The sequence below is a fragment of the Symsagittifera roscoffensis genome, chromosome 6, assembly GCF_963678635.1.
Source record: "Symsagittifera roscoffensis chromosome 6, txSymRosc1.1, whole genome shotgun sequence".
NCBI classification, from domain to species: domain Eukaryota; kingdom Metazoa; phylum Xenacoelomorpha; order Acoela; family Convolutidae; genus Symsagittifera; species Symsagittifera roscoffensis.
This window is the reverse complement of record NC_087067.1, coordinates 9,752,158-9,776,037: the sequence shown is the minus strand read 5'-3', so window position 1 is coordinate 9,776,037 and position 23,880 is coordinate 9,752,158. Positions and strand designations below refer to the sequence as shown.

The following is a 23,880-nucleotide window of genomic DNA, read 5'->3' as shown; positions in this document are numbered from 1 at the left end:
CAAATACGTCATTCCGAACCTTTAAATGAAACAGCTCCAAATTCCTAAAACAGTGAAAAAAAGGTTCAAAATGAGCAAAAAAAACTCAAATACAAAATAGATAACTTTTAACTACAAAATTGTTACAGAGCGTTTGAACAAGAAAAAAATTTTCGGTTGATCTCAATCATTACAAGTATTTTTCGTTTAAGCAAAGAGTATTAGGCATTCATTGGTCAAAACGATAGATTTTTTTGCCCTTGCTTCGCAAACTGACTTTTTTGCTTTTGTAGAATAAAATTTTGATGATACATTCAATTTTCATTCCAAGAAAAGTTTGTGATGAATTTTGCAGCGCTAGCGTATACAAGTATTTCAAATTGCAGTTTTATACGCTCTGATCTTTTTTGAGGTTAATTATTTGCGTATTTCATGAAACGTCCACAGAACTAAAACAGCGACTTCTATTTCTCTTAAAATTATTTAGGCTCAGTGTGTTGTTATTTTTTCAGACAATTTTTGACAAATTAGCAGTATTTTGACAGAACATCGACAGTATTTTTGATTTAATGCCATTTGAAATTTATCAAGGTCTTGATTTTAATTTCAAAAAATTCTTCACCCGTGATCATTTTCAAAGAGTTATGGGGATTCGCACATTGTCAGTTTGCGGCAACAATATAAAATTTTCTACAGTGCTGATTTGAATTAACCCGACTTAAGAAAAACTGGCAAAACGGGAAAAGTTTAACGTTGGTTGTTGACAGCTTGAAGTAAAACTCTAGGTAAATTATTCAGATATTCAAAAAAATAAACATCGAACAAATCATTTCAGACTCAATGTTTTACCATAAATATGATCAACTTTGGCTTTTTGGTCAATCGAAAAATACGATAAGACTAGGTAGTCAATTCATAAGCCAATTACATCAAAGTGTGTTTGTTTCTCATGTAGCCCTACGGACATTTGAAAAATATTATTTCTCAAAGATCATTTTACAGGTATATGTCTTTGTGTGGAAATCAACAAAGGTCTTTTTTACTACATAAAAAAATCAAAATTCAATTTATTACCAGTTTTCTAATGTTTTGTAAAGTTTTTGAGGTTCTGGCCTTCCTAATGGTATTTGAACTTTGTTACAAGCACTTTTCATGTAATTAGCTTAAGAATTGAATGTTACTTCTGTCGTAATTTTTGATACAAATAAAAAGAGCCAAAGATGATTACTTTTAGAACAATTTTGGATTCAACTTTACGCAAAAGAACTTCTGTTCTCATCACTTTTTATCAATTTGTAAATCATTTTGAGAAAAAACGTTTAAAGTTTCCAGTTTTCTTCGACTTGTCCAATTAAGTTTAATCAGCACTGCATCAATGTGTAGCAAATGGGGCAAATTAGTTTTGGCTCAGATTTTTAGATTGAAATGAGGGACAATGATTAATACAAAAATTGTGTAAGTAGAAGAAAAAAATGTCAGTTTGTATTTCTTATCTAACACGAGGGCGAAAATTTTTTTTTTTGAGTTTATCGAAAATCAAAAAATGTTCAAACAACTGAAAATACTGCTGACAGATTCCAGACCTCGCCCTGATACAGGAATTCTGATTTCATGTTAAGTTTATTTTGAAATATATAAGTTTGAGCCGTGCTTCTAAACGTACAGCCATGTTTCTTGGCTTTTAAGCTTTTTTGCTGATCTTTCTCATCCATCAAAAGCAGATGGTTCTTCAAACTTCATCTTAGCACGCAAAAAAACTGCTTTCGCTTCAGCGTTGAATTTATTTTCGTCTGATTAAATATTAATAAACTTCCAATTTTCGATTCATTCCATGTTCGTTAAGTTAAAATGTCTTCTGAAAATGTATAAAAAACTCTTTGTTTAATTTATGTACCTGAAATTGCGTTTATTTATCCAGATGCTCTTTGTAACTTGAAAAAGAAATATATCTCTTGTGATGTTTTTGCATATATCAAAAATTCAATTAACTGTGTCTTTGGATATTTCCGCTGAGTTTTCAGTTTGGATATTAGTTTTTTCCGGCAAATTATGTTTTTATGACAGTCCTGAATCTGTCATGAAATTTATCTATTCTAGCTAGAGACTTGCGCATTATTGATTTCAGGACTTAATCTGGTCAAATACATCAGCAGTGTTTGCAACACAACTGGAACAAAAACAAGTTTTTGATATGTTTTGGTAAGTTTTTTTTTCAAAATTTTGGCTTTTAAATTTGCAGATGGACGTTTCTATAATAATTGTTTGGCTCATAAATTTTGCTTGGTTTTAAATTTTACATTGGTGAAACTCGACCAATTTGGTTCACAGAGCTTTAATGTATTCCACTCTTGATGGAAATATTGTTCCTAAATCTCCCTTCTTTGAAACGATGCTCATAAATTTTTGATTGCTCAGCTTTATTAACAAAGCAAATTTTAGCAAATTTTTAGCCATATGAGTCGGATTAAAGTGTTGACCTCAATTTCACAACCTACAAATCAGCCTAAATGGAGGTCAAGCACTGACATTTGGACAAGGTCAAGAAAGGAGCTCTGCAAAGTTATTTTTATTGCAACAATTTCATACAGTTTTTTGTTTTCATTTCATTTTTATACTTGTTCATTTTCCTTAGTTTTGGTTTTTGTTTTTTTTTGCTCGATGAATTTATAAATAGGCAATTTTTTGCATAGAGTGATATCTGCGTTCCATAAAAGGTACAATTTTCCTGCAATTTTTGGAGCTTTTTTAAAATACGAATCCTTATAAGAGCAATTAATAATGCGGAGCTCCTGGTTCAAGGTCACCAAATCGAAAGAATGAAAACAAAGAAAAAGAAGGAGAAGATGATTACGATTATGATGATATAGTACTGGATGGGTTTAAACTGGATGGAGATGTGGCGGTGGTTACAGACACTTCAGCTTCTAAGCTGGTGGGAATTCTACAAGTCAAGACCAACACCGCAACACCAGCGAAGCCAGACAAACACAAGTAAGAAGCAAAGTCAAAAGTTTGTTCACGAACAAATAAGCTCAAAAACATTAAAAGCTACATATCTCAGTAAATTCCCTATTTCTGTTGAGAAAAATCAAAGATTCAGAATACCCGGTCGCTATGCAAGTCATACAGATTGTTCCGAACGCTCATTTTATTTGTAAAATTACTACCGCTAAAATTTTTGAATTAAATATGCATGTTGCAGTCTATTAATTGCTTTGGATGACACAGAATCTTTAAAAAGTAAAGTATATTATAAAACTATAGTTATTTTTCTCTTTTTTGTTAAAAACAAGATAATATAAAAAGATTCTTTTGGCCTTTTGGCGAAAACAGATCCATAATTTGAAGAGAGAGAGAGAGAGAGAGAGAAAGAGCCCGAAAAAAACTGTTTGTGGTTATTTATAGTACATATACGATATAGTTATATGTGCAGGATCGGTGATCCAAACACTTTTTCGCCAAACTCAGATTTCGATTGAGAGTTTTACCTCGAGAAAAGCATGCAGTAGAGTGAAGGTTATTGAGTAGTACGTAACTTGATATTCATTTAAAAATACGATACTAAGAAAAGCAAACAAATGACCAATTTCGACATAAATCGAATCTTGAAAATTAGTCCCTCCTCTGGCGAAATTCATGAGACGGTACCGATATGGCAAACCCACCAAATGGATACTAAGGAAGCTTACTTAATGAAACTCATAGGACGGATACTAGAGACGATTTGACCCGGGCATGCAAAAATCCCGAACCCCTCGGAAACCCTCTTGGCAAAGGATAACGGTTCCTGGAAGTTCAAATAGTTCTATTCAATTGGGTAACTAGCAAAGGGAATAGGACCAAAGTTTAGTATATTTCAGACCTAACTGAGGGAATTTAAATTTGGAACCCCAGACGCCCTGAACCTCTACTTCCCACCCTAAGCAAATAGTCCCACCCCGACTTCCGGAAGACTTTTATCGGTGCCCAATAAACGCAGAGAGCCAAAATGTTGGGATATGATAGGCAAGGATAACAGACATCATGTAATATAAATTGAGCCAAACAAGGATGTTGGACCGGAAGTTACATGCACTTGGTAAAACTTCCCTTAGATTGGAAATTTGGAAATTACGCAAAACAATTAGAGAGGGCATATTGATTTCATAGCAGCAATAGATGCTAGACACTAGCCCCGAAAAAGGTCTAGTTGTAAGTAAAACCCCTCTGCTGACTCTTTCCGGTGTTAATAGCCTTTTCCCGTGAAGAGTGATACTGGACCTTAGAAATAGGATAACTTGGGAAGTGTTAATGAGATTTGGATGAAAGTTAGTAGGTAAGATGTTTTTGAGATTCTAAACCCGAATAAGGATGATTGACTACGGGTGCCTCTGGGGTGACCTTTAAATGACCTTTGCGCATTTAGGACCAACATTGTATTTAAAAACCTTGTAATTCATACCGCAAAAGTGGCGCATTTGTGCCGGTTCTAGCCCTTTAGAAGTGGGAATCGAACACCCAACTTATACTAATTGGGAGGGAACTTATCTACTGGGAACTGAAGCAGAAGCTGAAAAGTATATAATTGTTACACTTCAACATTGAAGTGGTGGAACTAAATAAAGTGGACTTGACAACCATTGGGTTCAGCTTAGCTTGACGAATGAGCTATAGATTGAAACTCAGTTAGACTACAGAAAAGTAGTAAAGAAAATTGGCAACAACAGGAAAATGGCAGGGGAAGCAGGTCTTATAAATAACATGAGTGGACGGGATAATAACCGAGCTCCACGTAGGTGACTTTTTGGCAAAAATTGACCCCTAATAGGCAAATTAAATTCTCCTAATAGCTAAAAAGTCGGGATTTGAATGGATTATTGACCAGAATTTTAGACAATCGAAATGATTTAGCCACTCATAAAAAGGTTTTTTCGCCAACACCGGGAGGTCGGAACGTTAAAAAGATAAATAAAAAAATCTTGATAGGTTGATTAATTTAACGTAGCTTGGTTTAGAGGTGAAAATTGATTTAGTATTTGAACAACTTACTAAGAGTTATTTTAAATGAACTTGGAATACAGTGTCGACCGACGAAGGATTCGGTTAAGACATTGCGAAAGTGGGACCAAAATAAATATGAGGACTTGTAGGGACAATTATAACACTAACTATACATAAAAATTTTATGGAGATTTAAAAAATTGCCCATCCTCAGGTAGAACAAATTGAGCTACTAGTGAGAGTAGTTGGGTTCTCGTTGTTAGTTAGAGAAAATGTGTGAGAGGCCGGTTGGTTCTCAGTTAGTTAGGGAACGAAATAGCTATTGAAGAGAATAGTTGGTTCTCATACAAGTTGAAAACAGTGATTTGTGATGTTAGAGAAATCAGTTAAATTACCTCAAAAAAATAGTTTTCCGAAGAGACACTATTAAATTTAGCAGGTCGAATTGAGCAGTTGTGTAGAGTTACTGTGTGTAATTGGTTGGTTAGGATTTTCTAGAGAGAGAGAGAGAGAGAGAGAGAGAGAGAGAGAGACAGATAGCATCTTTTATTTGAGTTACTTGGAAGATAAACTTGCAACTAGGCAATTGTGTTGATTGTTGGAGGACCCGTTTCTTTTGATTAAAACATTAGATTATAGAGAGTGGAATAATTTCAGTTTAGATAGAGCGTCTGTTTGCCTATCATATTTTTGGACGGGAAGATTTGTGCAACTCCTTAGTTAAATACCAATATCCTAGTCTTAGTTTTATTTTCTGGTCTCAATAGATCCCAGCCAAATACTATGTGAAAGGGTTTTTAGTTGGAGAACAACTTTATTCTAGTTGATATGAAAGTGGTCTGAATGAGAACAGTCAGGGCTTACATTTCCGATTATAAATAGGTAGTTATGAAATATGATTCGCATATTAATAAAAACTAACAGCCACATTCAAACAAAAATTTTAAAGCATTATGCGACAATTGTAATACCGAATGGATCGCCTAACTTAAACAGACTGCTCGTATCAGGGCGAAGCTTTGAATGTTCCGACTGCATTTTAATGTCCAAGATGCAGTAATAACATGAAAAAATTAAATGTAGAGAAAAAAGAAAATAAAATGGAAAAAATTTGGAAAAAAATTCGAGATATTTTCCCCCCACACGCCATATAAAGTACAAAGTGATAAATTTCGCTTCCAGTAACACATCAATTATGGCAAATAAGCTTCTTTCAACCAATTTGGAACAATTTCTAAGACGGATTAAATTCGCGCTTACGCGGTAATAGCGCGAAATATAACGCGCGTTAGTTTTCCAAATTTGCCAAAATGGCAATCTTTAAGCCCCCATAACTTTAGGAAAAATGATCACAGGTGAAATTTATTTTCAAATTTAAGCTCAAGACAACAATACTTTTTGAATGATATAAAAAAATTTCAGTCAAAAATGGCTAGTAAAAAGTCGAATTATGTCTGAAGAAAAAAAACCCACCCCGGGCACAAATATTCCGTTACTTTCGTATCGAAAGTTGGAACAAAAAAACCAACCCCGAGCCCAAATATTCCGTTACTTTCGTATCGAAAGTTGGAACAATTAGCTTCAAAAGTCGACCGCGTTCTCTCAACAACCCATAGAGAGTGTTAAATAGGTGGTTAGCACTAATAATTAGGGTGGGCAGGCAGTTATTACTCAGCAATAACTTTGATACTAAAACTATAATAAATAGAGGCCAAGGCCATGATGTTATTTAGGTTAAGGGATATAGCACACACAACCCAGGAGGATCGGAACATTATTTGCTAATTGCACAGCAACCGACTATCTTTAGGCATTTCTTGCTAACGTTATATTTGATTTTCAGAAACGAATTTCCCAGTCGTGATGAAAATAACAACAAAACACTTATGAGCGAACACCATCACAAGGCGCAGGAGCACTTTATACCGGGGGCCAATGCTAACAATAGTCCAGGTAGGGCGCAAAAAGGCGACTCAGTTCCAGAGTATGTTGCGGGCACCCAGATAGTGGAGTGTCAGAGACCGTCTAGTTCTAAGAGCAAGTACAGACAGGACCAAAATCAGGTCAGATACAAACGAGTGGAAAACTTTTCCAGAATTTTTTTTTTATATATACTGAGTTTCAAAGTTTTATTAGATGCAGAAACCGCAGTCTAAACTGGAACAAACTCTACTGGATAAATATCTGGACGAGATCCAGAACACAGATCCCAAAGGATCCCTGTTGATTCCACTGAGCATTACCACCGACGAGGGGGGAGGGATGACAAGGGGCACTCTAGGGGGGAGGGGGAGGGTTGAAGTGGGGTTGACGGTGGACACAAAGGGTGTGGTGGGGTATGTTGAGGAATTGAAGAGACGGGGACTTGTCAAGGGGTCATTCAAAACACCCACGTGAGTCTATTAAAGAGATGCATAAAGCTGGATCAGACAAAATAAAACGGCCGATGTGTTTCAGGCAATTTAAATTTCAGGTGAAAATTTGACATAATTTTTGTTTGAAAAATTAGCGACTTCATGCAACAGTTACTGCAATAAATGATTTGCTCATTTTTATTAACTCTGTCTGTTCCTACTTTTTGCTACTTGTTTTATAGCGTCAAGTAAAATATAGCGTCAACTACAGCTTTTGTAGGTCAAGTAAAATATGTGACAATATCTGTAGCCTTGAGCAAATTAATTATTCTAAAATAGCAACTTTCATACAACTAATGGATTTTTTTCGACTCGATTATTTTGTCAAAACGAGTGAAGTTAGCTGGGCAGTTTTGATTTGGTTAATTGCTTTCAGTTTTGTTGCCTTAAACGAAAATGCCATTAATCCGGAATTAATAATTAATGTGCTGTAGAAAACAACTCAACTACGTTCTATAATGTTTAACGACCTTAAAGAGGCCGAATTTGTTTTTTATTCACAAAACATCATTGAGTTATACCAGTAAAAAGAGAATATGTTGCCGATGAAGTATATACTATGTAAATTAACTTATTTGTAAAGTCAAGCATTTATTTGATGCCTGGTTAATTGATTTATTCAATTAACTTCTTTTTTTGAACTTCTAGTTTGAAAAACTAGTTGTTCCTTCGAGACTTATAATTGTAGCCAAGTGTCACTGAGTCGTTTTGCGCAATAAGTTCTCCTTGCAGGTTCTGGGATGGGTCCAGGATCTATGGAGATCCAAAGATGCAACTAGCCTCTGAGGACTCAAATGTGAGCACGATGACAATCCCGGCTCCAAAACAATTCTACACATCGAGAACAAACCAAGAACTGAAGAAATCGTTGGAGCAAAATCGAAATCTAACAGGTAACATTTTCGAAACGAGAGCGTAAACACCAAAATTTCATGTATAAACACTTGAACTTTTTTGTTGCTTTTTTTTCGAGTTCGTAATATTCTCTTGGTTTTTTTACTCCTTATGGATCTATTGTAGTGTGTTAAAACTATAGATATGAAAAGCTGGGTTCTTTTTCATTACAATTCTAAGTTTTGGATAGCTTATATTGGAAACTTGATACTTCGAAGTGAAAAAGCGAAAATCAACTGAATAAAATTTAGACAAGGAAATGACGACTGAAGTACAGCTGAACACGAGCATTGCACAGTCAGAAGATCATTCTCAAACATTGCCAATCGACATGAAAAGACTTCTGTTAAGTGAACAGAACACTACGCTTTCTATAGACGAAGCACAGATGAATAACCGAATCAATGCAATCAAAAAAACCCAGGTATTTTCTAAAGAAGCAAAAAAAACACCCAGATAGTTTCAAAAACACCCAGGTATTTTCCGAGGAAGGAAAACTAGGGAGACAATAAGCCTATTAGTGTGTTCAGCAACGGATTTAGGGGGCAAAAAATACGCATTTTTTTTAGTCAAAACTTTACAAAAATGCCTGAAACGCCTTTTTTGGACCGCTTTTTCAAAAAATTAATTTGGTCGCACTAAAAAAAAATACCCCTTTGGTACTTTTTAAAAAATTCATTTTTGGCCGACCGACCCTAAAATTTTTCTGAAGGCGCCTTTGGCGCCAATGTATACTAAATTTGAGGTGGAGCGCGCGCCAAAAAAACGCAAATTTTTTGTCAAAGTATTCCGAAAAAGTGCTCGAAAACATATTTTTTGACCTGTTTTTTTTTTAATTTTGCCTGAGACGAAAAAAATTTGGCCAAAACAGCGTCTTTTTTGTGCTTTAGGAGAGCTCGGAAAATCAATTTGGTCGACCTAAAAAAAGCTAGTCCAAATATTCGAAAATTTTTGAAAATCCGCTACCCCCTCGAGAAAATCCTAGATCTGCCCCTGTTTATATTGTTAAATTTTTTCTGCTATGTGCTGTTTCTCTAATGCCACGCTCTAATTCATTCAGTGAGCACGTAAAAAACTATTTTAAGAATTACCTGTTATTTAAATTATTGTATTTAGACTTTAACCTTCCAAGAAACAAAACTTGAACATGAACGCGAAAAATCATGGAGCAATAACGACCACGCAAAAAATCTGAGAGACAAAGGCGAGTTTCGAAGAAGACGAAGTAGAACTTTCGCTTCTCTCTCGACATTCAAACCCAATTTTGACTCAGTCGGAGCACCTGTTATGACGTCATTGTCCACTCGGAATTATAGTGTTGCAGGAGTACCCATTCGGTCGAATGATATTTTAGCAGATACGAATCGGGCAGAATATAGATTGTCTAATATAAACAAAAATTGTGAGTTGTCATGAACTTTTTGTCTACAACTTTATGTTCATTTGAGTACTTACTTTTTTGCTATGGAACTAAATTTAAAAAAGGAATTTTTGTTCCGATCATTTGAAAAATGGGGAGGACTTTTGCATTCGGGTGTGTTTTATTTTGTTTTCTTTTTATTTATACTTTTTGTTTTCCAGGCAAAATCAGCTACCACAACTAGTCATCGAGGAGAGTTGTCTGATTTATCATATTAAAGCCCTTACACTCTTTATTCGTAAGACATTAAAACCTTTTGAAAATTTTTCCCAGTGTCGAGAAAAACCGGTTTGAAATTTTTTTTTTCATTTTTGTTTTAGATTGAGCAAATAAAGCGAGCGAGCACGCTTATAATCGCATATTTTAATGGCTTAAAAGCTTACAATAAATTAATTTGAAACGTAAAAGTTTAGTTTTACTTGAGAGTTTTTTTGAGTGATTTTTAGCGCCTTTTTGGAATCAAAATCTTCAAAATTCAAAAAACTACAAAAAATTGAAACCTTTTTTGATTTTTTTCCTTTTTTCGTTTTTTTAATCATTTTCCATAAAATTCCAGTTTTTTTAATCGGTTCTTTTCATCGCAACACGTCAAAAAACTACATTATTTGAAAAACTAGTTTGAAACTACACTTAAGTAAGACTATGGTGGGAACATTCATTGCTACTTGAACAGTAACCGGTTAAAAAAATTTTCTTACTAAAGAAACTTAAGTTTTTTCTTCAAGAAAACTCTGGTCATGCACATACCAAACAATTTGATTGTGGAAGCCCGGGTTGACCTCCAGACACAAATGCTTATGATACAATTCCATAAAAGAAAAATGCTTATTGTACTTTTTTATACATGGAGGGAATGGAAAAAATGTTCACCATACACATTCCATAAATGAAATTTGTATGATAAGCATTTTTCACAGTTCTGATGTGTAGACTCTGGAAGTAAAAAGAACAAATTCAAGGAATTTATTTTCTCAATTTTCAGTTGCCATATCACTTTCATGCTCAAATAAGCATTTTTTGAGAAAAAACGCATGCAAACATTTTTTATCTTTGTCTAGAACGTTCCAAAGAAACGAAATTGCGTGGAAGTTTTTGTGGTAATACAAATTTAAAATTCTTAACATTTTTATATTATAATATACGGTTCCATATGTCAAAAAATCAAGCCTTGATTTTTGACTAGTATAATTTTTGGCCTACAATTTTCTGACCATACACAAAAGTTTTTGTACACAAAAGGCTTTTGTTCATAGTTTTGAGTGATCTGTGAAATAAAAACTCACTGTAAATTATTCAAGAGCCGAGAATCTGTGAGCTTTATTCTTTTCAATCCAGGGGGTTTCTTGTTTTAAAAATCCCTGGTTATTGTGATTTCGAACGAAACTCAAAAATATTTAGCCAACTAAAAATAATATATCTTTTAATTTGCGAATCTTTCATGAAAAAATGCTTATCGTAGAGTTTTTTTTACAATTTGTACGTTTGGAGTTGTTGGAAATTGTATGATATGCATTTTTCCATATATGAAAAATATAGGACAAGGTTTTTTCCATATATTTATTTTTGGTCAACCCGGGAGTAGTTCAAACTGAAAGCTGTAATTTTGAAGTTTTTTTTTCAAGGATCGCACAAAAACGTATCCAGAAAAAATGCTTTTTCAGTTGTTAATTGAGCTGTAGACAACATTTATTTTTCATGTAATCATAATGATAGGGTTCTAGCAACTACCTGAAAAGACTCTAATTTTTATGATTTTATATTTCAGGTGCCAGTCTTTTCCGGCCTTATATTTTTGAGATACCAAATTATTACTTTCAGATTCCAGTCCTTTGCCTGAAGATAGCCCTCTGAAGAAATACCGTCTTGTCAGGGCAGAGAAGCAGGATGAACAAATTTGGCCCCCTTCCAAACCGAAAAAGTACGAATATTACAGAAGACCATCCAACCTATTCAACGACTTACCCCAGCAAAGGTATATTTATACTAATTTCAAATTAGTCCCATCAACAATTATAATGGATTATAAGAGATTAAAAACTCTTGGAAAATATCACGATTTTAATCGATTATAAATTCTTCAATAGACCTAACTTTGGTCATTATAATCAGTTACAATTGTCAAAAAATCATCATTATAATACGTTATAATCGATTACTTACGCCCAATTTGGGATGCGGGCAGGATATTGAGAGTATGTTATAGTTAATATCTAGGGAGCGTTTCTGGGGTACCTCGGTTGAGGTGATCGACTATTGCGAGCAAGATCCGCTTTTCTTACCAAGTTATAGAAGTAGACCATACATAAATCGATATTATAGTATATAATATACATAAGTCAATACGGTAGTACATAGGTCGACAAGAGAAAAAACTCAATTTTTAAAGAACAAATTTGGTACATCTTCCTTTCTCTGTGTGTCACATTAATTGATAGAAAAAGGAGAGAAAATGTCATTTTGTTAGAGATTTTCAGTGAGATAAAATGACACGGAAGACAAATGAAAAGTAGAAAGATAATCAGCAGCTTATCAACTTTTTTTATTTGACAACAAAAGAAAATGTCATACCATTAATTTCGTTTTTATTATTTACTTTTTTTTAAAAAGAAGCACTTGATAAAAATGAAAAAAAGACTTTCCACCATGTCGTTTAGCACACCACTCGCTTAGCATACTTTTATTTTTATCAAAAAAAGTGTGCTTGAATTAGTTTAGAAAATTGATTAGTTTTTCCAATGAAAAATTAGTTTTTCCAATGAAAAAATTTGAGGCTTTGCTAAGCGAGCGGTATGTTAACTGGTCGAGCCCAACTGTTTAGGTGAGTACAATTTTTCAATTACTTCAGTTATTTATCGAATTTCAGGCAGTCGACCAAATCCAGGAACGATTCTCCCCTGTCGGATGAAGATGCTCTTGGGTAGTTTGTATTTTGAAGCGAAGCACTCTTTGTTTTGTTTGACCACAACTTGTCTTTGAATTTTCGCATTTGTCTTTCTGGGTCGTTTCCGCGGCTCGAAACTTTCTGTCTATATTTCCTAATTTCTCAGTGATGAAACTATCAATCTAACTTAATTTTCTGTATTTATTGAAAGAGAGCAGAAATGTTGCATTTTTCGAGCCAGTATTGCTTTTCTTTTGACTTTTTCCTTTTTCATCAACTCATTTGTTTTCCTTATAAAAAAAGTAAGCTCATAAATTTTCAATTAAATATCAATTACTGTAACTTTTGTTGAGCATTTTAAAATATTTAGTAAAATATTAGTTTCGCAATTATTTTTTTTTACGCTGTGGCAGTAACTCTCCCGGAAGAAGGACTTCAGTTGTTGTTGATTTGAACAGTAACATACCTGCAGCATTTAACACCAATAGAAGAAGATCATCGATGCTTCCAAATGACATGACCCTCGAAGAAGCTGCCAGGTAATTTTTGAGCCCTCACCGATCAATTTTTAAATTCAAAAACGTGGTTATTTTGGATCTTGTTACTTTTCCCACCATCATTATGGCAAAAGGGAAAATGAGCAATATAGTTCAATATTTGTAGATGTTTAGGCGTTATTTATGATTGATTTTGAGAAAAATTTAGTCATAAAATGGACTAACTCTATGAAATTTCTCTTGACTAGAAAGTTGTTGTTCCGGTCATTGCAAGCAGAGATGAACTATGCCTTCAATTTTTTTAACCTTTTTAAAAAACGGTTTCCATGAAAATCATGTATGGTTGATAATCATGGGAATATTTCGACTGATATACCATATTAGAACACTTCAGGTCGTGAATCAAATCATGTTAAAAATAAACATAAAAATTCTCAAAGCCGGGAAAACAGGTTTTGAATTTTGCGCCTGTGAAACATAATTTGCTTAAAATAAGTAGTTTTTGAAATTTTTGTGCGCCTTCTTGGGAATTAAATAGTTTAAAAAATTGGCAAAAATTTTTTTAAAAAATTTAGAAATGTGCGATAGTTTTCTTTTATTTTGTTTGTCTATTCAATTTTCAAAAAAACTGTTGTCGAACGCGTTTTACTTTTTTCGAGTAGGGCAGTAGAAATCGTCAGAATTTCGCCTTGATACGCGCAGTCTTGTTGTCGTTTTTTTAATGCTAAATAAAGACATAAGGCGCAATTTTCAGCAATGTAACTTTTGCTGCTTTTATTTAAACTTTTTGCATTTTGCTGATTTTTTTATGACCTCTAAGCAAGAAAACACAACAAAATCTATTTAAAAATCGCCCTCCCTATGGTATCTAGTGAAGACTTGCCACCTTTAATTAAAAGCAGTGGAGGAAAGTAACAGGGGAGGGAAGTCAATTAGCGCTAGAGCGTTCAATGAAAAAATCGAATTTTGTTGAATTCTGATTGGTCGAAAATTCGATTAATTTAACCTGCTTAACTATTTCCCCCTTTTTTGAAAGGAGGAGGGGAGGGAAGTAATGTTAAAAAAATCCACAAAACATTGTGTTTACGCACAATCATCTTAGCATAGACTAAAAAATTTCGGATAAGTATGTTAGATTTAAACTCCGTTAATGACAATAAGTACACAATTTTTTTTATCAAACTTTTTCGAAAGAAGGTTTTGTGTGTGAATTGATTTTGCCAGCAAAATGACGCTTGCAATTGTGATAAAATACTATCATGCAATTGCCATCAATTAGATTTTGTATGACTAGTTTTTTTCCAGAAGAAAAACATAATGTCTGTCATTTTTGTTTTTCTGCTTAAAAAAGATTTAGGAATAGAACATCTTATCCAATGATATTTTTCAAAATGTTCATAGGCAATTCTGAATTTCAGAAACTTGCAAAATAAATAAAATAGAGCTTAACTTTATAAAAAGTTATGGTTTTATAATTCTCGTATTAAAGTTACTGAAGGGCTAGATTTTTCATTTTAAGTAATTCATATTAAGTAATTATATAATTCTCGTATTAGGGTTGCTGAAGGTATAGCTTTTTCCATAGGTTCTATATGTTTATGGAAGCTTACGTTGTGTGTTTTATGAATTTTATGAATTGAAAACCCGGGTAGGACTTGCACTATATTTCCTAAGTTAGAAAATCTTTCGACTACTTTTTTTTCTATCGGTTTGGCCTGTGCAAAATACTCCAAAAACATCCAATAAAAAACTAGAAAATCATTCAGCTAGTTTTTTTCTATCGGTTTGGTCTGTGCAAATTACTCCGCAAACATCCAATAAAAATTCTGCCTCTTGTAACTTTTTGACTTGAATTTTGCTGGTTATCTAGAAAAAACTGGTTGGAAAATTAACTCACCATTCCCAATTTTCTTTAAAAAGATTTTGTGTGAGTTTTTTCTATTTTTGGAAGAACTAAGGAGAATGGGAAATTGAAGTAAAACAAAAAATGTTTTTTTTTGGCAATGAAAATTATCTGTTTTTGGAAAATTCGGCTCAAATTTCAATTTTAGAACACACTCTTTCATGCCAACAGTGGGTTATTAATTGAAAAAGCACAGCATTTAAATAATTCGGTAAGAACAGAAAAAAAACTTAAGCAAAACATTTTATAATGACTAATAAAGCAATTTACCTGTAAAATTTTGTTCAAATGCAAATCTTTACTTGTTCACACTGTAAAATTTCATTGCAGTTTTGAACATCAAAAACCATTTTAAACACATTTTGGTATACTTTTTTTCAGAAAAAATTGGAAACTGGAAGTGAACTTTAATTTTGAAAGAAAATATATAAAAACACTTGGGATAACCATCTCTGGCTTTTTCCACTCCCCGCCTTTCAAATTTTCTTTTTTTTCTAGTTGTTTTTCTTGTTATTACAGCTAAATGGGTTATGTTACGATGTAAGGTATGAAGAACAAATCTAATCACAATTTCTAATCTATTCACTATTCATTAAAAGTTATTACAAGTATAAGAAATTATGATAAGCATTAGAAAATGAAGGAGTTTTTAAAAATTGAAATTGAAAGGTGTGGGGAAACTGGAAAAGAGTCCCATTTCTTACCTTGAATCATCTTTGCGTCATAAATTATTCTACTGTTTTTACTCTAGTCGTAATAAGGAAGTACTTTAGCCTTTATCGTGGTAACCAGACCAACTTGGAAGAAGTGAACGCTTCAGAACGCTTCAGGAATGGAACATCTTATCCAATGATATTTTTCAAAGTTTTCATAGGCAGTTCTGAATTTCAAAAATTGCACAATAAAACAGAGCTTAACTATATAAAAAGTTACGGTTTTATAATTCTCGTATTAAAGTTACTGAAGGGCTAGATTTTTCATTTTAAGTAATTCATATTAAGCATTTATATAATTCTCGTATTAGGGTTACTGAAGGCTTAGCTTTTTCCATAGGTTCTATATGTTTTTGGAAGCTTACGTTGTGTGTTTTATGAATTGCGTTTATGGCATTTAATTGAAAACCCGGAAAGGACTTGCACTATATTTCTTAAGTTAGAAAAACTTTCGACTGCTTTTTTTTCTATCGGTTTGGCCTGTGCAAAATGCTCCAAAAACATCCAATAAAAAACTAGAAAATCGTTCAGCTAGTTTCTTTCTATCGGTTTGGTCTGTGCAAATTAATCCGAAGACATCCAATAAAAATTCTGCCTCTTGTAACTTTTTGACTTGAATTTTGCTGATTATCTAGAAAAAACTGTTTGAAAAATTAACTCACCATTCCCAATTTTCTTTAAAAAGATTTTGTGTGTTTTTTCTATTTTTTGAAGAACTAAGGAGAATGGGAAATTGAAGTAAAACAAAAAATGTTTTTTTTTTGGCAATAAAAATTATCTGTTTTTGAAAAATTCGGTTCAAATTTCAATTTTAGAACACACTTTTTTATGCCAACAGTGGGTTTTTAGCTGAAAAAGCACAGCATTTAAATAATTCGGTAAGAACAGAAAAAACGTTAAGCAAAACATTTTATAATGAATAATAAACCAATTTACCTAAAAAATTTTGTTCAAATGCAAATCTTTACTTGTTCACACTGTAAAACTTCATTGCAGTTTTGAACATCAAAAATCATTTTTAACACATTTTCGTATACTTTTTTTCAGAAAAAGTTGGAAACTGGAAATGAACTTTAATTTTGAAAGAAAATAGATCGAAACACTTGGGATAACCATCTCTGGCTTTTTCCACTCCCCACCTTTCAAATATTCCCTTTTTTTAGTTGTTTTTCTTGCTATTACAGCTAAATGGGTTATGCTACGATGTAAGGTATGAAGAACAAATCTAATAACAATTTCTAATCTATTCACTATTCATTACAAGTTATTACAAGTATAAGAAATTATGATAAGCATTAGAAAATGAAGGAGTTTTTAAAAATTGAAATTGAAAGGTGTGGGGAAACTGGAAAAGAGTCCCATTTCTTACCTTGAATCATCTTTGCGTCATAAATTTTTCTACTGTTCTTACTCTAGTCGTAATAAGGAAGTACTTTAGCATTTATCGTGGTAACCAGACCAACTTGAAAGAAGTGAACGCTTCAGAACGCTTCAGGAATGGAACATCTTATCCAATGATATTTTTCAAAGTTTTCATAGGCAATTCTGAATTTCAAAAATTGCAAAATAAAACAGAGCTTAACTATATAAAAAGTTATGGTTTTATAATTCTCGTATTAGAGTTACTGAAAGGCTAGATTTTTCATTTTAAGTAATTCATATTAAGCATTTATATAATTTTCGTATTAGGGTTACTGAAGGCTTAGCTTTTTCCACAGGTTCTATATATAACTTTGGAAGCTTACGTTGTGTGTTTTATGAATTGCGTTTATGGCATTTAATTGAAAACCCGGAAAGGACTTGCACTATATTTCTTAAGTTAGAAAAACTTTCGACTGCTTTTTTTTTCTATCGGTTTGGCCTGTGCAAAATGCTCCAAAAACATCCAATAAAAAACTAGAAAATCGTTCAGATAGTTTCTTTCTATCGGTTTGGTCTGTGCAAATTAATCCGAAGACATCCAATAAAAATTCTGCCTCTTGTAACTTTTTGACTTGAATTTTGCTGATTATCTAGAAAAAACTGGTTGGAAAATTAACTCACCATTCCCAATTTTCTTTAAAAAGATTTTGTGTGTTTTTTCTATTTTTTGAAGAACTAAGGAGAATGGGAAATTGAAGTAAAACAAAAAAATGTTTTTTTTTGGCAATGAAAATTATCTGTTTTTGGAAAATTCGGTTCACATTTCAATTTTAGAACACACTCTTTCATGCCAACAGTGAGTTTTTAGCTGAAAAAGCACAGCATTTAAATAATTCGGTAAGAACAGAAAAAAATTTAAGCAAAACATTTTATAATGATTAATAAACCAATTTACCTAAAAAATTTTGTTCAAATGCAAATCTTTACTTGTTCACACTGTAAATTTTCATTGCAGTTTTGAACATCAAAAATCATTTTTAACACATTTTCGTATACTTTTTTTCAGAAAAAGTTGGAAACTGGAAATGAACTTTAATTTTGAAAGAAAATATATAGAAACACTTGGGATAACCATCTCTGGCTTTTTCCACTCCCCACCTTTCAAATTTTCCCTTTTTTCTAGTTGTTTTTCTTGTTATTACAGCTAAATGGGTTATGTTACGATGTAAGGTATGAAGAAAATTCTAATCAAAATTGCTAATCTATTCACTATTCATTACAAGTTATTACAAGTATAAGAAATTATGATAAGCATTAGAAAATGAAGGAGTTTTTAAAAATTGAAATTGAAAGGTGTGCGGAAACTGGAAAAGAGTCCCATTTCTTACCTTGAATCATCTTTGCGTCATAAATTTTTCTACTGTTTTTACTCTAGTCCTAATAAGGAAGTACTTTAGAATTTATCGTGGTAACCAGACCAACTTGAAAGAAGTGTTCGCTTCAGAACAAGAGAGGCTTTGTGAATTTTTCAAGGGTTGTGCTAAACTACCAAAAAATGTACTTTGGTCGACCTCATCTTTAGATCGATCAAGAACATCTTAAAAATTGTCCTAGCCACCCAACAACTTCCTCTCTCCCCTCCCCCAAACCCGCTACTCTTTTTGTGCCTCAGGGCCAACCGAGAGCTGAAGAAGAGATTGGATGAATTGAGGAGTGAAATCAAGACTGACGCGGAGGAGTTCGGTCGGAAGGTGGAAGACGAGGTCAAGCAGAAGACGAAGGAGCTCGAGAAGCAGAGACAAAAACAGGCTGCTAAGTGAGCAAAACATCCCATTTACAATTCTCACGTTTAAAATTGTTTGTTTTATAATGATTTCATATGGTATTGTTGCAACAAACGTGCCACAATATTAAGGCATGAATGTCAGATTTTTGCAGCGGTTAAGTTAAGTTTGAATTTACCAGCTAAATTACAAAGCAAATAAATACAATTATCAATGCCGGGGGGGGGGATGAACCAAAGAGAGTTTCAGCTCATCGAACAGGCCACGTCGAGAGCTTAAAGAGCAGAACCACTGAGTCCTAGAATGGGCATCAGTTGAAGAGCACTTTGTATAAATGTTCATTATCAAAAAGATAATTATCAAAAAATTTATCATGAGATTTATCATGAAAGTTGATCATTTATCATCATAAATTTTTCAAAAACTTAATTCAAATTATCGAAAAACTTTGTAAGCTTTCATCGCTATAAAATTGTTAATTTTTCCAGTGCTAAATTATCGATAATCCATCGATAAAAAATTGATAGCTTTTCCAACGCTAAATTAGCGTTAATCAGCCAAAAAAATTTGCTTTTGTGGCCATGAACAGCGATCTTTTATCGATGGCGATCGCTGTTTTTTTCCCACTTTTTTCATCGCTAATTTTAATGTGAGCTCAACTCGGGAAAATAATCATCCCCTCACGCGCCAAAATGTTAAGTAGTTTGCTTATATAGCTAAAATCACAGTATTCTAAGCTCTCTTGAGTTTTGGCGATCTAGTTAAAACAATTTTGACTTTATGTCACTCAATGTTTAACATAAATTTCATAGTATTTTTCCGGAAAGTTGTTCTAAAAATTACAAACATGTCATTTTGTCTCTGATTTCAGGATTTTGAGGCAGCGTAAAATTGACGAGGGGCGGTTGAAACAAATTGCCGCAACGGGATTCATTCATCAGTAATTTTCTCACTTCATTTCCATCTATTTTGAAAAAAAAAAATGAATTGTAAAAAAACGATGTCTGAATTAATTTCCAGGGCGTTTCAATCGGACAAATTGAACAAGAAACTTGTAAATAAGGCAACGAAGAAACTTCAAGGGTAATATATTTGATTACAAAATTACCAACTATTTGAATTTTTATGATTTTAATTACTATATTGGAAGCGTCTCAAAAAACTATTTTTCTCTACAGATGGATTCGAGGAGTGCTGCTGCGACTTAATTTGGAAAGGGCGAAAAAACAGGCAAGTAATCACTTGACTTTTTGGATCAAATCTCTCATTAAATTTCTTTTTTTCTGAAGGTCAAATCTCAGATATGTCTAACACATATTTAAACAGATACAAATAAGTCTTAACATGGTTTATGCTGACACCAGACTGTATATTAGGTGAGAGATCGGATTATGTTTACGTGTTAGGGTACTAAGTAGTGTTATCGATCGAATCATTTTTACTTAATCGAATATATTGTCGACTCATTCCAAAAAATCCGAATGATTTATTTTTTTAAATTTATATTAGCGGAAACATCTTCTTAAAACTCTAGTTTTTTTTCAGTTTTTTTGTCAAAAAATGAAGTTTCACCGAAACAAAATAGAAAAATTTAGCTTTTCGATTTCTTAACACGATATTTAAGAAGACTTATCATTCTGTCTGAAGATAAGCTGTTTAGGCGGCCAGCTCCTTTGGCAACTTCAACAAGTTCTACAAGCACTACTTCATTCTGACGCGGAAGATACAAACCTTCTACGGGGAGTCTGACTTCCAGATCAACCCCACCATGAAACAACTCATGAACTACCTGCAGCAGAGAAATGGTAAGGGGGAAGAGAGAGAGAGAGAGAGAGAGAGGGAGTGTGGGGGGGGGGGGGTAAATAAAACTTAATCTAGAAATTTTCTATGAAAGCCGCGGACACCGAATTAAACCTGGATGATGGGGGAGCGCACTCGTTGAAAATGCTATTTATCGTTCAAAAAAGTTCCAGAAAAGCCAAGAACAGCATTTTTACTGGTTATTTCTAATATGTTTTTCTGCGCTGAAACGTTTGAAAGACTCAAATGGATCTTTTTTTATTGAATGAATCGGATCTTCTTAGTGAGCTCTCATCATCAATAAATTTTATGAAAATCTCTTTGTAGTTTAGCCTTTCTTATCTTTCATCCCTATCTTTTTGCCCTAAAACTACTGTGTATAAAAAGCGGAGATATTTTTTGCATGGCAAACTCTGGCAAACTAGAGTTGATTTTCGGTACCCATGGGAGCTCTAATTGAATTTTATTGAATAAAACCGGAAAATTGGAAACGCTTACATAACAGACTAATGGCAAATTAGTTCCGATATTCAAAATTCTTCTTCCGATTTTCTAAGTCTATGTAAGCTGTAAATGCTTAATATTTCTACGCAGAGTACGAGCAGTCTCTGAGACGGGTGATTGGGACTAAGAGTAAGAGGGGGGAAGAGGTGGTGAGACCCCCTCAGCTGGAGATGGCACTGAACAGACTGGACAAGTACCCTTGCAGTCAGGAGATTCAGAGGGCAGTCCTGCAAGCACACCAGCGTAAGTAAAGTTTCCCCTAAAGCGAAGGAAACATAAAAAAATTGCACAGGGGTATGCAAAACCAATGTTTCTAAAGGTGTGTGCATGATTTTTGAAAAACTTCTCGAAATAGGTAGCTTAGAATTATAGTTTTAAAAAACTATTGTGTAATTAGTCAGAAGTTTTTACTGTTAATTAATCCTTATATAAAAGATTGTTGGTAAATAATAGATTCTTGCAAGATGTGCATTCCAAGTACACTAGGGGTATACAGTTTATATTAAAGATAAGTTACGCTTTAAGAAACGATTTCGAAGTATTGTAATCAATGCTTATTTTTGCGTTCGCCTTGGATTGCAGAAATGCCCATATGTCTTTGCTACTACGCAAAAATGGACCCAAAATATAATCAAATTATAAATTTAAAAATTAAAAAGTTAAATTTTTTTTTGTGTTTCGAGTGACTTTAGCTGATGATGATGCTGATGACTTTAAGCCAGAAAAATCCGCTGTGAGATTTCGCTGATTATCTGCTAGAGACTTGCAAAAACTTTAAAAACCAGTGAATATACCAAAAACAGCAAAAAATTCAAAATTTAATTTTGTATTATAATGCCAAGCCTTGATTATTTCTTGCTAATGGCAACATTTGCCTTCCGAGATTACTAGGGCATAATTTCTTCATGGTTTAGCTGCTGCCGATGCGCCGTACGAGCCCTACTCGTGTTTCATGAAGTTCAGTCTTCGAGATGCTCTGGATGCGTGTTTCTTCATCTATGTTCCTGACAACATCGGACTGAAGCCAAGTGCTGTCAGAATATCAACCTGGATGGATCCGATTGTCAACGGGATCGAAGTCAGAAAGTATCTCAGTGAGTACAATTTATGGCTGCCAGGGGATGGATTCGAACCCACCTCCCTTCTGAGATTCGACCATTTAAGGCACCAGTTAATCTCAGCTATCCATTAACACGTTGAGAAAATTTTCATTTTTTTTTTGTATAGTATTTCTAAAGTTTATGGAGGGGAGCTAGCCGATAAAAAACAGGTATCATTGTAATCGAGTCGCTGCTTTTCCTGAAATTCCCCACCGACACCTGAATTATTCTAATAAAACATAAAAAAAAATTATTTTTTACAGAAAAAACGAACCTAGAGAGCAAAAGGTCTCTCCTTTGTCACAATTTTAGACTTCGATTGATCAAAGAACCCTAAAACTTTTCTGTAATATGAGTTTGGCACCAACACTAATTATGATTAGATAATAAACCAAAAAAAAAACTGTTTTAAGTGTGTTAAGCTATTCTAAACCCTTCCAAAACCTCCTAAAAACTTCCAAAATTTTCCAAATTTGGTCTGTGCGTTGAAATCTTAGTCTTTAGTGTTCCGGGAGCTCGAAAAAAAACACCTTTTTCTGATCGACCAAAGTGAGTTTTTGAGCGCTCCCAGAACACTAGCAGACCGTATTTTGAATAAATAACCAAAAAAAAAATAACCAAAAAAAAACTGATCATTTTGGATAAAAGACCCAATATCAGGAAAAAATGCAATTTTATCAACTTAACTTATCTTCTGCTGTAGGTGACCCGAACTACCTGCCTGAGAAGAAAGTTCCGTACGAGAAGTGTCTAGATGCAGTGATGAACATGATGTTCGAGCAACAGTTGAAGCCACCCGACAAGATGTTTGGACCCAACGCCTACGAGAGAATAATGGAAAAACGGGAGAAGATAAAAGCTATTAAGTTGTGATCGAAAGACATCGAAGAGAGAACTAAATGGTTGATTTCTAGTAAATCGTGTTTTCTGCACAAAAAAAAATTGGGATAAAATGAATCAGCAATAAATCACCCATCTTAAATAAATTATGAACAAAATCGTTTTTTGTTCTCAAAATCTTATAATCGTTGTTGGACTCAAATGTCCTCCGTCTTTTCAATTTTTTTCAAAGTTTTTTCATATTTTGACTTTCTCGACGAAAGTTGGGTATGTTTCGACTGTCTTACAACTACTTGCAAAATCTTAAACAATTCACCTCAATCTGGAAATTTCAACTTGATTTATAAAAATGACAAGTTGAGAAGCTCAAAGCATCAATGCGAGCGTCAAAATGAATATAATTTTTCACCTCAGAGTGATACGAAACAAAATTTATTACTTCTTAATTCATTTTTTTCCGAAAACATCACAAAATATAACAAAAACATTTATACAATAGTCATCCGAAATACATATCATAGGTCGAGACACGATTGAACTTATCATAATAAATAATTATTTTCGTTGTCAAACGTTCAAAAAAGCGAAGATTTAATCATTTTCGGTGTGGCGTTTTAATTCCATACGACAAAAATGATGTCTCAATTTGATTTAAAAAGGGGGTAGTTTTTCTACAGTAAATATTTCAGTAAAAAGTCTGTGGATTGAATGTTTAGGGATACCGGGGTTGACGTCCACGTAAAAAATGTCTATCATACAGTTTCATTGGAGTCTATGGAAAAATGCTTGTCTTACAATTTTAAAAAATA

The 23,880-nt window shown here is 33.4% G+C and overlaps 2 protein-coding genes across 2 annotated transcripts in view; one reads left to right on the top strand and one right to left on the bottom strand.

Annotated features, from left to right (window-relative positions):
• The window catches only part of LOC134847523 (cyclic nucleotide-binding domain-containing protein 1-like), a 380,437-nt gene that overhangs the window by 293,161 nt on the left and 63,396 nt on the right, over window positions 1–23,880 (bottom strand). The window lies entirely within an intron of this gene.
• On the top strand, window positions 1,923–23,219 carry LOC134848586 (uncharacterized). Its single transcript, XM_063866102.1, has 19 exons — window positions 1,923–2,178; window positions 2,430–2,516; window positions 2,779–2,970; window positions 6,803–7,022; window positions 7,096–7,352; window positions 8,106–8,266; window positions 8,519–8,691; window positions 9,384–9,669; window positions 11,506–11,659; window positions 12,551–12,604; window positions 12,982–13,107; window positions 18,716–18,859; window positions 19,699–19,767; window positions 19,848–19,910; window positions 20,006–20,057; window positions 20,488–20,632; window positions 21,222–21,374; window positions 22,046–22,225; window positions 22,935–23,219. Exons 1-19 carry the CDS (start codon window positions 2,171–2,173, stop codon window positions 23,102–23,104), a joined length of 2,694 nt encoding a protein of 897 aa, XP_063722172.1. The 5' UTR covers window positions 1,923–2,170; the 3' UTR covers window positions 23,105–23,219.

Excerpts from the sequence above, each read along its gene's own strand:
- LOC134848586 (XM_063866102.1), top strand. Across the intron at positions 9,670-11,505 it reads GTCTAATATAAACAAAAATT|ATTCCAGTCCTTTGCCTGAA; the intron begins GTGAGTTGTCAT and ends TATTACTTTCAG. Across the intron at positions 19,768-19,847 it reads GCAACGGGATTCATTCATCA|GGCGTTTCAATCGGACAAAT; the intron begins GTAATTTTCTCA and ends ATTAATTTCCAG.